The following is a 16191-nucleotide window of genomic DNA, read 5'->3' on the forward strand; positions in this document are numbered from 1 at the left end:
TAGACAGACCAACCTGAGCACTGCCTGAGAGAAAGCCTACGACTTAATGCCCCATACAAGACCATTACACAGGTCACCGTTAAGTGACATAAACCAAGGTGATTCACTGTCCCTGCAAATACAGATTCAGAAGTTGAGTAACCATCAGCCACCTTCTATAAATGGATAGCATCAAGCTGTACACTGTACAGTGAACAAGACATTGACTCACTGATCCACCTCACCAGGGTCTACAATGAGAACATCGGGATATCGTTCGGACTGGACAAGAGTGGCTGCATGGTGACAAAGAGAGGGAAAGTGATAAGTTCTGAAGTGGTGGCATCACCCAAAAGCAAAATAGCAGACATACAGGACAGTGTGAGGTACCTGAGTATCCCACAGGCCAATGGAAGCCACGATGAGGACATAAGGAGATCTGCTGCAACCAAATACCTCCAGAGGGTAAGAAAGGTACTGAGAGGCCAGCTCAGTGGTAACACAAGACAGCACAAGATGTTAGAAACATCACATGTATCACGTCATCTCTGCAGATTAGTCAGCTGCATAGTCATGCTGCCAATCTACCACATCCCAAAGGTGCTCTATTGGATTCAGATACGGTGACTGAGAAAGTTAATGCAGCGCAAAGGTTTAATGAACATTGTTATGTTAATGAAACCTGTTTGAGATGACTGACTTTGTGACATGGTGCACTATTATGTTGGAAATAGTCATTAGAAAATGAACAGTTTCTCTCTCTGATGCCAAGACACCAAATGTGAAGATTTGTTTGAGCAGGTTGTTTTGGCTATGATTAAATTTGAACTACCATTTGTAACTTTACTGTACTTTTACTCAAGTAAATTTGTGATATAATATATGTAATCTTAATCCAATACATTAGGGTACATGCTTTTTGTTACTTTCATTTATCTATAAATAAATACATCTGAGCTCAGCAGTTGTCTGGCTGTGAGAGATAATCATTAGCCTACTAGGCAATCATAGCCGCAGCACCACAGGTGGATGGAGGTGTGGCCCTACTTTCTCCACAACCCCCTTTAGCTGACTATAGCTCAAGAACATGAAGGATGATGAGACCCATCTCTCTCTGTCTCCTGCAGATTGGCATCAGCTGCCTGACATCTTATGTCCTGCCGGTGGGACGACATACCTTGTGTATGAGGTACACGTGTAGCAGGCTCACTGTTATGACATATGTAACAAACAATGAAAGACAACCTAAGGAATCCACATATACCAAGCATGTCATGCTAGGTTATCAGCCAGGGGATGAAATAATGCTCCAATGCTCAATTTTAGTGATGAAAAAAAGCAGTTTGAATGAATGGGCTCCGGGACTGCCAGGGTTCCCTGAAATAAAGCTGTCGAGGGTGGGATGTCTGCTAATGGATTTGAGAATCCGGTCCTATACAACAGTATAGTGGCTAACTATTTTGAACTGAATTGGATCTCAATCAGCAAGGATTTACTTTTACACTACATTGCAGACATTGACTTGCAGTCATTGTGGCCACTCCCTTAAAGCCCCCCCTTCGACACCAAAAACCAAGAAAGTTGAAACTGAAAACCAGTAACACTGAAAAATTACTGGCAGTGTAAAAAACTGTCACTGAAAAAAGGAAGACATGAAGAAAAAAAATCTGCAGATTGACAAGATGCGTTGTCTGTATTTTAGTTTTCTGTGGAACTTTTTTCAGTGTTAATATAATTTTGTCCAATATAAGTATTTCAATGCCAATGTCTCTTTTCTGTGCATTGCTCCCTGACTGATCCCTCTGGCACAATAATCTCAACAATATCCTGTAGTGTGTGATGCACCATTATTTTCAAATCTTACAGTGTACGTATGTTTGAGATAGAGGGAAGAACATCTGCTAGGTTATGTGCGTAATGCAAACCAATTTCAAAGTTTATTAACACCTGTAGTCTCCGCCAGGCTGAAGTAATTCAATCACTGGCTCTCTCTACAAAGAAAGTGGCATATCTTTCAGCTCATAATATATTTAAGCTAGCTTGCTAAGCAATATAAACTAACTGACATTTGAGTTAGTAATTTTGTGAAGAAAAGCGTATAGGTGAAGCTTAGTTGATGTTTGGTATTTTAGTAATGATGGATGTGATTTGTATTGGTGTGCAGGGAGAGAACTGTGTCACATGCACTCTGAAACTCCTGCTCATGATAAATGCCAGGCCTCTGTTTGCACAGTCAGCTGTGCTATGAAGTCAATGTGTGGCATGTTAACATGAGAAAAAGCCCTGATGTTTCTGGAAACCCATGCCATAGCAGATCAAATCACTGCCCATTCCCCAGCTCTATTTTTAACAATATGTTTCTTCACATTCTCTCTCTGCCTAAAGATGCTGTTGTGCTGTGTCTTACATGCCACAAACGATTTGACTACAGCTGCAGTGACATCATTTGAGGCATGATGTCAGAGTAAGCATGTCAATGTTGAAAAGGCTATATCACAACTTCAGAAATAATTGCCACGAATGGAAAGTCCAATCTGTGCTTCAAAATTGAGCAAAAGAGAATCATCTCTTGACATTTCACAGAGCTGATGTTTTGCCATGCACTCATAGTGTTGCACAGTGTAGAAGAATTACTTAAATCCAGTGTTTCTCTGCTTAGCTCACTTTCTGCCACAAAGTAGGCTGACACATGTCCTGTCACATGGAAGTATTACCAAAATGTAATTTTATCCTGTCTTTTAACAATGATTGGTTGTTGAAGAATAAGTCTGGTGTTAGTCTATAGTTTTCTTTTAGTCTACAAATCCCATGGCATGACCAAAACTAATGTATGTTATAAAAATAAAATAAGAAATTTTATTTACATGGTGCATTTCAAGATACTAAAAGACCCTTTACATGATAATTAAATGAGTAAAAAAGAGGGACACAACACAAGCTCAGGGTAGTGAACATAGCAAGGTCAGAATATGTTTGGGGAGAGAGTTTAAAAGGGAGGGTTCGGCTCTGTCACCCCAGGTCAGTGCTTAGTCCTGGATATTGGGGACAGGAGGTTGGTCAGAGGAGGCCTGATGATGGAGGGCTTTGTGAGTGATATGAAGGAGTTTGAACTGAATTGGTTGCAGGACAGGGAGCACGAGGGGTAGTGGGGCTGTGGGCCACAGACAGGACAGGTAGGTCCGAACGTGTTGAGAGACTAACTAACTAACTGACTCAGTAATGTCAGTCACACAGCAATAGCTATCTAAAGTTTGCTAACATTAGCCACCATGAGCTACTGATCATAGCAGACCACAACTGTGTTGACAGATCTTTGTGTCCTGACTTGAGCAAGGCTGTGTTTTATTTCTAATGAAACCAACTTATTATTTGTAAGAGAATGGCTGCGCTACTACTACGTTTTCAGTGAGTCATTCTTCTAATAGACAGTTTCCAACGAAATTCAAACTTACCTGAGGTGCATGAGTATTCTGTCCTCTGTAGCCAGGTAGCGGGTCCTCTCCCCCTCTATCTCAGCTCTCCATCTGTATGCTGCCTCCTCAGACTGAGCCAGCCGATCACACATCAACATCAACAGCTCCTGACTTGCCATCTGCAGCATCGCATTTACACTCTCTTGGTTTGACAGCTGAAACACATAGAACAAAAATACATTTACAGCTCCTACTCCTGTGCCTTTGAGTTGATCATTTTTGTATTGTTTACATGCTAAATAAGACAAAAATCATTTCAGAATATTTTTTTCTTCAAATTCCTTTTTTCTTTGCCTGTAACACATACAATATTTTTGTTGACTCATCTTGAATTTCAGGGGAATTACAGAAATCCAGTCAAGTGTGATTTGAGGTAACAAGCCAACCCCTGGCCATCATATAGAGCCACACCTGACTATTAGCTGCTGGCTAGCTAGCAGAGCAGTAAGTTTGTTTACATTTCCAAAGAAGTGTGGCTTAGGTCCAATTTATTAATTTCAGCCTTATCCCCCTCCTCCTGATCTAACAGTGTGGGTTAGGGTTAGGTGAACAGTCCTAACAGTCTCATAACTAAACCCTACCCACATGTAGTGTTGCACTCAGAATGTGTCACATGATTGAAGCCTTAGGACTAAAGCATCCACTTCCCTTTTGTTTTGAACAACATCACATGTTGTCTAAGTTCACGCTGTACTCGGTTTAAACCTGCAGTGACTGGTGTTTTTAGTTGATAGTTGTTAGTTGGTAAACTTGTTATCAAACAGTGGATTATTTCCACATCCAGCAGTTACAGAGCAACATAACCAATTATTTGGGGTGGTGTTTGTGTCCACCTTTGTTCTTGGTTTGTTTTTGGTCTCAAGCAACTCCTGAGAGAAATATTTGCCTCTACATGCTCCACTATGTTCATCAGCTAGTCTCTAACAGTGTCTGTCTGGTGTTTGCTGCTGAGCAGGTTGCGGACAGTGACTTTTAACAGCTTCTACTCTGAAAACAGACCTACTGCAGCCAAAAGCAATACCATGAGAGCAGCGAGAGTGAACCAAAACTGTAAAGTTGTGGTCCAGGCAGATAAACAATGAGCTGAAACTGACTATAAAACTTGATAAAGCTGAGGGGAACTGCAGACTCATCTGATAATTCATCATTACTGTATCAACGTCTTTCACAGTGTCACACTGTTTTGACATTATCATTTCATGCTTTCTTTATTGTAGAAAATAATCAGTTGATTTAAGGCTTACACAAATCTGTAATTCACTGTAATTCACATACATACATTGTATATTGTTCTTTGTACATTATCCATTAATCAGCCTTCATCTATAGTGTGATCATGTTGCATCCATTTCAGTTATTATTATTATTATGTTTTTTTCTGTTATTTATGCTGCACTGATAAGAATAAGTGAAACAGGTACCTGTAGGTGTCTGAGTTGGCCGAGTTGCAGTCGCAGCTCACACACACGTCTCTTTGCTAATACCAAGCCCTGCTGCAGCCTGCTGTCAGAGGGAGGAGCCTGAAGAGCCAGAAGGGCAGGACTGCAGCTGTCAATCAAAGTGGCAGGGTTCTGAGGCTCAGGTGACACCCCTGAAAATCAAAGAAAGGTGATTTTAACATTATTGTTATGTTAAGCGCATATGTAGCCGTATGTATGATAGTAATGTCAACATGTGTTGTAATTGTGATCTCACCAGGTCTGTTGTTGAGCAGTTTGCATCCAGCATTCTCTCTGAGAAGACACACAGACCTCAAACCTCATGATCCTTGTTCTAGTCAGGGTTTATACAGTATACATGACTAAGTTTACGTTAGTACCAGAATTATTTCTTCCTTCAGTGGAATAAAAGACTTTATAAGCTGACATTGGTTTAAGGGGATAAAGGCAGATGTTCAGACCTGACAGTGTCCTTGACTCCTTGAACATCTGGTCCCATGGACAAAGCATGGTGCACCAACCCTGCTAGGCTGGCTATCTGCTCCTCCATGGCTTTCATTCTCTCACTAAAAAATAGAAACACATGTTTCCATTACATAACATCTGTCTGTCAAGTAGTGTTGTAACACGTGTATTCAGCTCTTCAACTGCACTGTAAGCAGTTTATCAGACATGATAATGTTTGAGGGGAGGGGGGTGATACAGGAGAACTTCATTACTGGAGGAATAACAGAAAAAAGCCTGAGAGGAATTTGCTAAAATACATGTTGACAAGCTACGAAGTTTCTGGGAGAATGTTCTGTGGACTGATGAAACAAAACAGGAGCTTTTTGGCAAGTCACGTGAGCTTTATGTTCACATGGAGGGAGGTTCAGCCATGTTTTGGGGCTGCTTTGCTGTGTCTGGCACAGGGGGCCTTGAATCCATGCAGGGCACAATGAAGGCTCAAGACTATCAAGGCATTCTGGAGAGAAACATACTGCCCAGTGTCAGAAAGCTCAGCCTCGGTTGTACATGGGTCCTCCAACAGGATAATGACCCAAAACACACTGCTAAAAAGCACCCAAGAATGGCTGAAAAAAACAATGGGCTATTCTTAAATGGCAGATGTAACACTTTGTTGAGAGCCAGTTTCATTATGGCATTTGATGGTTTTCATGACTACACTTGATGATACATTCAAAGTTCTTGAAATTTCCAGGTTGATTGACTTACATGTCTTTAAGTAAAGATGGACTGTTGTTTCTCTTTACTTAGTTGAGTGGGACTTACCATAATGTGGATTAGAACAGTAGTCGAATAGAGAGAACTGTATATTAATCCTAGCTCTGCACAACACAACTGATGGTCTAAAACACATTAAGAAAGCAAGAAATGTCACAAACTATTGACAGACTCTTGACAAGGCACACTTGTTAATTGAAAACTATTCCAGGTGACTATCTCATGAAGCTGAGAGAATGCCAAGAGTGTGCAAAGCTGTCATCAAAGCAAAAGGTGGCTACTTTGAAGACTCTACAATATAAAACATGTTCTGCTTTGTTTCACATTTTTTGTTATGTGTTCCTTCATATTTTTGAGGTCTTCAGTATTAATCTATGATTGTAGAAAGTAATAAAAACAAAGAAAAACCACTGAATGAGAAGGTGTGTCCAAACCTTTGACTGGTACTGTATATGAGGCCTTAAAAATATTAAAGCAAACCAGAAGTAAGAAAATCCCCTCAAACTATGGAGTTTTTCCTTTATAATATATTGATCTGAATTAATTTGATTCATTTGTATGTCTGTACGGATATTAAAAATGTGCTCTCTGTCACCATTTTGGATGGGTAATGCCTGCGGGGGCTTTGTGTTGAAGTTATTCCATATATCCCAGAACTGATTTTGATTAATGGCTTTCTTAAAGTTTCTTGAAATTTTGTTTTTTTGTCCCTGATAAGTACATTTATATCTATTTACAATTTCATTGTACCTGATCCATAAGGATGGGCTTGTTATGGAAATCTTCTGTTCAGTAAAGCACAGAGTCAATGGTTGTCTTTCTGTAGGTTTAATTCTTACGTTTGCAAATGGACTCACTGCACTTTTCAAGCATGAGACGTACAATGAGTACCAAGTACAACAGATTACAGGTTAAATGCATGTTTGGTTGGCAGTGCTTTTCATTTGATTTGACATTTTTCTCAGGTCTTTTCTGATCATCCTGCATTCTTGAGCAAGCCATTTCTTTACGTTTTACCTTTTATTAAGCTTCTGTTTTTGTTTTACACTGTTAGCTTTAATAGCTTCTTTATGAAATATCATATTTATATTATAAGTGGCCTTGTTTACACCACATCTGGTAGGGACATATTAATTTTGGTTAAGGCCATGATGAATTTGTCTCCACTGTCTGAGGTCCATCTGTAAGTAGGATTTCATTTATACAGCTTGTAAACATGGTATCTCAGGAAGGTCTTGAAGGAATCACTTCAAATTTGGCACAAACATTAATTTGGATTCATAGCTGAATTGATTAGATTTTAGTGGTCATAGGCAGATGTCGCTGTGACCTCACAAAACACATTTTTGGCCTAATGAATGAGATATCTCAAGATTGCCCTGGGGGAATTTCCTCAAATTTCGCACAAATGTTTACTTGGACTTGGATGAGATTTTGATGGTCAAAGGTCAAGATCACTGTGACCTCACAAAACATGTTTTTGGCATTGTGAATGCGATATCTCACATGCTAATTAACAACAATTAGACTGGTTGGCATACAACCACAAGGCAGTAATTCTAGTTTCTGTCTGTCATTTGACCTGAGAGTTCAAAAAACACATTCATTTAGTTAATATTTGAAAGGTGGGGTTTGCTGTCTGAAGCACGGTTAGTGGAGGACTCCATGTCACTGATTGGATATTCTTATACACTTGATCCAAGAGCTGAGTATTATGTGAATCTCTCTCTGAAGAGTCCCCTCTGAATATACATATGAATGCACAGACCTAAGACCTGACAGAGATGCATTACGTATTTGATATCTATGAATTCAAGGACTTCTTTCTTCAGCTCAAAGGTTGGGGAGTAGAAACCCTGAATGTCCCAGCAGCTTATATGAATCCCTGTCCGCTGATGTTCTTCCCCCGTCCTCTCTTTCCACTCAGGCTCTCTGCTGAACCATGACCTGCTGTACAAATTACTAAATGGACTGCACTTATAGCACTTTTCTAGTCTTATCGACCACTCAAAGCGGTTCACACTACAATTCACAGCCATTCACACACAGCACTTGTTTTTAAACATACAAAGTGCATTCTAACACATTCTCACACCGATGACACATTGGGGGCAAAGCAGGGTTCAGTATCTTGCCCAAGGATACTTCAGCATGCGGACTGGAGGATCGATCATTGCAGTTAATTCCAATCATTGATTCTTTATATAAAATGTAGAACTATCAAACAAAGCCATATGATAGTTGAAATAATATTTAGGGCTCAACCCTATATTAGCCTTGTGGATTTTCTATTTAAAAAGCCAAACATTACAGTGACCCACTTGTAAATACGTTATTTCTGTATTTCTACTAAAGGTAGTACCAAAGATTTATGTGGACTTTGTAGTTGCTACTCTCAGACCTCCGAACTCTAAACTTAAAGTAGTAAACTAACTTGATGAGCTGGCAGGGTCCCTCAAACTTCACAGTGACAGATGCAAGGAAGAAAACAAACAAACAAACAAACAAAAATAGTAATCAGCTGACTTTTTCTTAATTTAGCAAACATAGCATAAAGTGCTTACAGTGAAATAAGATAACTAGAGTGACTCTTAGCTCACCTCTGGGTGTTGCTGGCAGTCACACAGCCCTGAAACAATCTTTCAGGTTGTGTGAGAGGGCTGTTCATAAAAACAGGTGAGGTGGAAGATGACAAGCCTCTTCCTCTGCTTCTGTTTGTGATCTCCACTGTAGCTCCATTACTGTCCCGCTGCAGGGATTGGCGAACCTGTGACATCCTCTCTGGAGACACAAGGCCCACACTTCCGGTGATCTGTCCATCACTCATCCTGACTCTGCAAGGGGAAGCGGGTGGGGTTTTGGTTCCCAGAGGATGTAGCTGGCTGTGTCCATACTTCCAGCTCTTCTGCCTGGATGATGGAAAAAAGATGGAGCAATGGATGGATTCATGTACACCTACTTAAAAGAACAATGTCTTCACGGCCAGAGTGAGGTCCACACCAGGGAAAAATACTACTACTCACATGTCTGCATGTCTAAATTCAAATCAATCACTATATCAGCTGATATCACTGATCAGGTCTGCCTCTCTTATTAAAGAGAGGCATTGCCATTACCAAAGGGGATATTTACCTATAATTGTTTACAACAAACCATAAGCAGAACAACAATGTCTTATTTCAATGTTTTCATTTAGTGTAAATGAGACCAGCTACAGCTGATAAAACCAGATGAATAATTGTTTTATTGTATCAGGAATAAACTGGAGAATGATTTAAAAAATAATAGCTACTCTTCTATCTTTATATCTTTCTGCGGCAATATACTTTACTACGGTCTCTGATTCTTTACTGTTACTGAATCTTTTGCTGATGATCATTCTTTGGTGCTGTTGCTGACTATTTACTACTGTCACTCATTCCTTCCTATAGTTGCTTTACCACTGTCACTGACTGATTTCAGAAATATTTTTCTTTGCTGCAGTGGTCAGTCAGCAGTATTAAATCAGTTGTAGAAGCTATCTGTATACTTTTATAATTTTCCCACAATCAAAAGGAAATACCTTCAAATATGTACCTGATCCAAAACCCACAACTTATAGCATTGCTTTCCTTCATTTCACCTGATAAATCTCAGTGTGGTCCTTCAGTAAATAAGGGCTAAAACTATTTGACTAATTAATAGTCCTCTGTTATGCTACGTATACACTTCACACCTATTACGAGTAGCAGTTTTTTTAATACATTTGTAGTACTACATTTGTCATGGTTATGTGGTCATAATGTGTTATTGTTTTATGAAAATCAGTTGTCAAAATGAATGAAGGAAAATATCACTATAAATGTACACAATTATTTCAAGTTATAATCTTTAAGATTGTCATGACTTGTCATTGTCATTACTGGTTACTCCCCAACAGCCATATCAGAACTGTATTAATTTACTGCTAATAGAGAACATTTCCTACTGCTGCTGCTTTACATGTAAAGACTGGCCTTTATTGTGAAGCAGTCACAGGAAACGTGGTATTTGCCACTAACTGCTGACAGTGATCATTATAAATTTGTCTTCAAAACAATTAAGTTGATGGTGTCATTGGAGATATAAGAGAGTAACAGAGGCAAAAAATGTGAGTTTGTGTGGCTGCACTGTAAACTCATACACCATGCTGTATTTCTTGAATGTGTTGTATTTCTGACAAAGTAGCTGCACAATCACTGTTTGCTGTAGTGTTACACTAAACAGGACTGAAATCCTAAGGATTAGAACTCAAACCTGCTGGAAGAGTTTTGTCTGATATATTAATTATTAATAAAATATGTTCTTGTTGACATTAAGGTATTGCTCGTGACCTTAGTCAACCCCTCACTTTCTGTGCTCTGCTGTTAGATCATGCTCAAATTAAGCAGAACTGACTGAAAAAAAATCACCTTCAAACAGTACTCAGATGTCTCACAAGTCAGCTGGATTGGGTTATGTTTTCATGTTTGTGCCACTGTTTCCAAATGAAGACACTGCGTACGAATCTGGATCGAGTGATCAGTGTGCGCACCTGTGGATGGAGTGGGTCACATGGTCCATGCTGTCTCCGTAGCCCATCAGGGGTTTAATGGAGGCCCGGTACTGCTGCAGTCCCCCTGGGATCCCTGGGACCCCAGCATCCACCATGTCTGCAGTGAGAGAGGGAGGAGCACTGCACTGGGAGGAGGTGATGCTGAGGGGACCTCCTCCTCCATCCTGCAGGGAGGAGCAGTAGGAATCTGGGTAATGTGGTCCTCCTTCACCATGTACCACCAGGGCCATGCTCTTACTGCTGCCAATGTCCTCATCTAACACACACACACACACACACACACACATCAGACTTGGAGCTAAGCAAAGAAACAGATCAGAGCAAACATTTCTAAACATGGATTTAGTTAGGAGAAGTCGGCAGTTAGATCACGTTAGATCATGTAGGTTTTATTTGAAAAGTCAGCTGCATCCATCCATCCATCCATTACTTATGCAGCTTATCCGTTAAGGGTCGCGGGGGGGCTGGGGCCTATCCCAGCTGTCACTGGGCAAGAGCAGGGGTACACCCTGTACGGAGAAGTCTGCTGCACTGTTGCTTAAATTCTATTATGAACTGTTTTCAATCCAGAGATAATTGGTTAAATGGCTGAATAGTTCAGCAGGGAGTGGAGATGGGTAGGAGCTGTTTCTAGAAAAGAAACATAAGAACCATGCAGGACTGAAACCTGGACCTGGGATCTGTTCCAGGAAGCAGATTTAGTGAAAACATATCAGATCAAATCAAAGATCACATAAGATCATATCAGAGATCACCCATTAAGGATTTTTTTTGTGTGCTAAATGATGAATAAATGAGTTTGTCACATAAACCTAATAATGTCTGTAATGGACATTCTCATACGAGTCGTGATAATTGTGATTTATTGATAATCTTTAGCACTTGTATTGTACTTCAATTGCGCCTAATGAAATCAAAGAACTGAGCATATATATATAATATGCTCAGTTCTTCTACACATCAGCGGGTGGACGGATAGTGGAGACCCCAGATCTGTGAACAAACAATCATATCATGGGGGCCTCACTCTCTGTGCACCATCAAGGCTAAACTGGCAGGGCTCATTGCCCTGTCGAGGACAGGAAGTGATAAGGGGTAATCACCCACAGGAGATTACACAGCTTGCTTAGCTGTATGAATTAAATTTACAGCCGTTGACTCTGTGCTTTATTCAATAGACAAGATTCCCATAACAACCTGGCATCAGAAGTGGGATCACTCGTGTGAGACTGCACTGGGGACTCAGCGCTGCAGGTGAAGATTGTGCACAACTAGAGTCTGGGACTCTAACCTCAACCTCCCCGCAAAAGAGGGTAGAGACCTGGGGGCCTGGCGCCTGAGGACCAGGGCCTGCTCACCACAGTGATCCAGCGAATCCCTTTTTGGGCAAACAACCATGTCTTTCTGGAAAGTGAATTCTGAGATAACAATGATTCTCGATCTCGATCAATTTCTAGAATCAGGGAAGCTTCGGGTCTAGGACCAGAGACAACACTATAGAAATTTAATGCATTTCTCACTTGGTAATTTTTAACACCACACAAAAAAAAAGAGTGTAAAAGAGTAAAAATTACAGTTGAAAAATTGGTTGATGAAATCTAAGGTCCCTACAACCACCTCAGAAGTAGCAACTAAATTCAAAAAAATATATATAAAATAATAATAGTACTAAAGTTCTAATATTATGAATCAAATTCATTTTCAGTAATGGGCTCCAATAATAGCAAGAATAAACAATCAAATGATACTGATAATTCACCTCAGTGGACTTCTCCTAATATTCGATTTATGATCACCAGGTATGGTAGACTAAGCGTTGGCCAACTTAAGGTATGGGTTGCAGAGTGTGGTTTCCCATGTACAGGCAGTTTTAGGCTCAAACTAGACCCTGATCTGGACCCGGCTCCACCCAGAAGACAAAAGGCCATGGCAGCCAGTGCTCCGGACCTGGAGGATGGGAATGACCCTGACATGGGGGCAGCTGCTATGGCCCCAGCAGCCACCGCAGTGCCAGCTATAATACCACCTCAGCCCAAACAATGACTACTGGATGAGACCTCCACCGTACAGCACCAAATACTGCACACCCTACACTCCCCCTCCACGAGGCAGCAGAACACCACAGGGCACCAGCTTCTGCTCCAAGAACCAGAGGCAACCGTTTTTTTGGCACCTATGATCGAGGTGCCAGCAGGGGATGGGACCTCCCAGTTAATCTGCAGCCCATGGACATTCAACAATATGAAGGAAGCCGCTTCTCACCTCTCCCTAGTTCAAAACGGGGGAGCACAGTATGTGACACAGCTCCTGATTTTTTGCCAACAGTTCAGACCCACAATCACTGAACTGCAACGCCTACTCATGACCCAGATGGGGAACAACTGGTCCAAAATAGCCAGAGATTTTCCAGCAGAAGATCTCAGACTGGCCGACATAGCCTGGGAAAATGAAAACAATGCTGCGTATAGACATGTAGTGACTGGGCTTTGTGAGAGGACCAGGGCAGGTTGGACATGGGCAAAATCTCAGCCTGCAGACAGAAAGAAGATGAGACTGACCAGACTCACAGAGGTCCATACAACATACAGTGGCCTCCAAAGACCAGCAAACATGGGAGGGAGTCCACCCAATAACTTCCTGGGGGGCGCACCTGTGAGACCATTTCATTTCTGCCTGCAGGCCTCCACTGTGGAGCCCCTCTCGTTGTAGCCTCCGATCTCAGGTCCCCTCTGCTGTAAGGCCCGGAAATACATGCAAAATAAAATTGTGAAGTCGTTGACTTGTATGTATGTATTGAGTCGTTGGCTTCCATTTATTTAATTGGTAAACATTGGTCAACATTGTAATTTGAAAACTATTCATTCCTTAACTGTGGTACATATGTTAATTTTGCATATTCTGTCTATCTGGCACATAACGTGGGTATCTATCTATCTATCTATCTATGCCACTGTGGCAACTTGTATTGATTAAAAATTTTTACTATTAACCATTTACATGTGCTATTGCTCTCACATATTTTCATTCTGAATTTCCCTATGAATAATACAACAACATTTTACTGCAATCAGTCGACTTTAATACATACTGACAACTATGAGTGTTTAATATGACACAAGAAGCTGATGTGTCTACTTGTACTGTAAACCTGAAGATCTTCAGAGGAAAAAATTAAGGCGAATTAAATGTTTTAACCATACAAGCAATGTCAGCACATATGGAGGACAGGAAAAGTTAGTAAAAACTCTTAATTATGTCATGAGACATCTTATGTATATTATTTAGCACGTTATATATATATATTTACTGTTCTATTGTATGCTATTACAGTAGATGTTCCCACCTCCTACATGTACTGTACTTTGTAGCTACTTCAATTTAACTTTTAGATTGTACTGCACTATTGGCACAGGTTTATGTATACTGCTTAACTTTTGAATTTTTTCCTCCATTTCCTCACAGAACTTTCACGTTTTCAGTGTTGTCAAACACAAACTTGAATGGCTCCAGTATCAGTTCTCTGTTCTCTGTTAGTGTGGCAGTCTTCCTCCATCATCAGTGGAACAAGCAACTTCACCTAGCATGAGAGGGCATGCTGTCAGCTTGATCCGTTCTACTGTCTTTCTGCAGTCGTGGACAATTCAAAGAGGGAAATGGTAAAGTTTACAACACATTGTGCAGCGTTCAATGGCAAGCTTTCCACTGAAAAGAATTATCGAATGATGCATCTACAACAGATAAAAAAAATGTTAAGATCTTAATGCATAAACCAGCAGTCTTTGAATGATGTTATATGAACACAGCTTCAGTATATATCATCCAAGGTAAATGCAGACCTTTGCCCTTCCTAAAGTCCTTACATAACCGTTCAGCACACTGTTACATATGAACAGTAAGCTTACCTTACCCACAGAAAGTGCGAACCCTATCATAAAACTAGCATAAAATGAGCTAACGCTAGCCACCATTGGCGTAACTAACTTAACTCTCGCGTTGCCCTTCATATTGCCCTTCATATTCCGTATACTTTTTTCTTCTTGCTATTATTCTAAAACAAAAGATAACCGCTTCAGAATCACGAATGTCATGCACAACAACAAATCCTACTACACACACACACACACACACACAAAGGCACATTGTCGGCCACCAGGTCACTTTGACCCAGAGGACAACACGAGGGTTAAAGACAACAAACAGCCTATCTACAAGTGTAACCCTCTGTAACATTTGTGAGATTTATATTTACAGTTAGTTATATATATTATAATAACTGCAGTTATTTTAACGACTACCATAAGCATTTAGACATTATCACTGTTTTGGATAGAGCAAATAAGTCACCTATCTTTGCTACAGGTGTATGGTACAGTGAAAAGGGAATGTAAAAAAACAAATCTGTGCAGCGTTTCCAGGTCTGACAGCGGAGGGGACCTGAGAGCGGCTACAACCACAGGGGCTCCACAGTTGAGAAGCCCTTTTTTTTTGCTGTAAACCCATTTTCTCATGTTTATGTCAGGGAGTTAGGTAAGATCCCTGTATTTATTTTTGTTTTCTTTCTTTTGTCCAGTAAGGTAGCGGACCCTTTAATAGATTGTTTTGTTTGTTATTTTGGCTGTGCTCACCCCAACACCAATTTTACCTGTGTTAACCAATAAATCAGTGATATTTGGACTGAAATTTGGTTGTGGCGCTTGTAGGGTCCTAAAAATGATCTCAAATTGTTTATTATACCATCTCCATTAAATACACAGATCAGCCATAACATTATGACGAACATCCTACACACAGGTCCTTTAATTCAGAGGTGATACCAGCTGTTCCAGCTTCTTAGGTTAATTAAACTCATAAGTCAAAGTTAGAATCAGAGTTTGTTAAACTTACTTTATGGAAGAGGCTTCAACCTCTCAAAAAGACACCAAGACTTCAGGTTTGCTTTTTAACTCTCGTATTGGTAACAATCAAACACAATCGAAAGCAGATAGTGGTCCAAGGAACCTCTACAAACAGGAGCTAATATATAGGCACTGAACACCAACACAGGTATTTCCAGTTGTCCTGTCTCCCGCTGTGAGAGAATCACATCCAAAAATCCATGTACAAATAACAAATAATGATAAAGGTATGAGCTGCTCTGCCCAAACTGGTGCAAAATGTTAATCAAGCATTGTACATACACACACACACTTAACATAGAGTTGCATTCATTTCCTGGAGGCTTACTGACCACTATTTGCCTGACAGCTTTTGTCCCCAATTGGACGACATGTCTTAGGTCTGTCTTAGGTCTGTTTGTCACACACGCACATAGTTTTTGGACTTTCTTTGGTAATTTTTTACATAAGGATGGGTGAAGCAGGTATAGGAGCTCCAATTAGGAATTCTGGTAATATTCAAATTTATGACTGTACACTCGGACATGGGAGTTGATCCACAGTCTTTGCTCCAAATGCTTTTTTATTCCTGAAGCTCTGTAACTTAACAGCTTATTTCATACAACTTG

At 40.4% G+C, this 16191-nt stretch overlaps 1 protein-coding gene across 1 annotated transcript in view; it reads right to left on the bottom strand.

Annotated features, from left to right (window-relative positions):
• The window catches only part of LOC108872478 (sickle tail protein homolog), a 68445-nt gene that overhangs the window by 14860 nt on the left and 37394 nt on the right, over positions 1-16191 (bottom strand). The window contains exons 6-11 of the mRNA XM_018660158.2: positions 10668-10944; positions 8716-9024; positions 5353-5457; positions 5148-5185; positions 4874-5043; positions 3432-3607 (exon numbers count right to left, since the gene is read on the bottom strand). Of these exons, the coding sequence (XP_018515674.2) occupies positions 3432-3607; positions 4874-5043; positions 5148-5185; positions 5353-5457; positions 8716-9024; positions 10668-10944 (1075 nt within the window). The remainder of the gene's footprint in view (positions 1-3431; positions 3608-4873; positions 5044-5147; positions 5186-5352; positions 5458-8715; positions 9025-10667; positions 10945-16191) is intronic.

Source organism: Lates calcarifer, unplaced genomic scaffold (genome assembly GCF_001640805.2).
Source record: "Lates calcarifer isolate ASB-BC8 unplaced genomic scaffold, TLL_Latcal_v3 _unitig_494_quiver_830, whole genome shotgun sequence".
NCBI lineage: Eukaryota > Metazoa > Chordata > Actinopteri > Centropomidae > Lates > Lates calcarifer.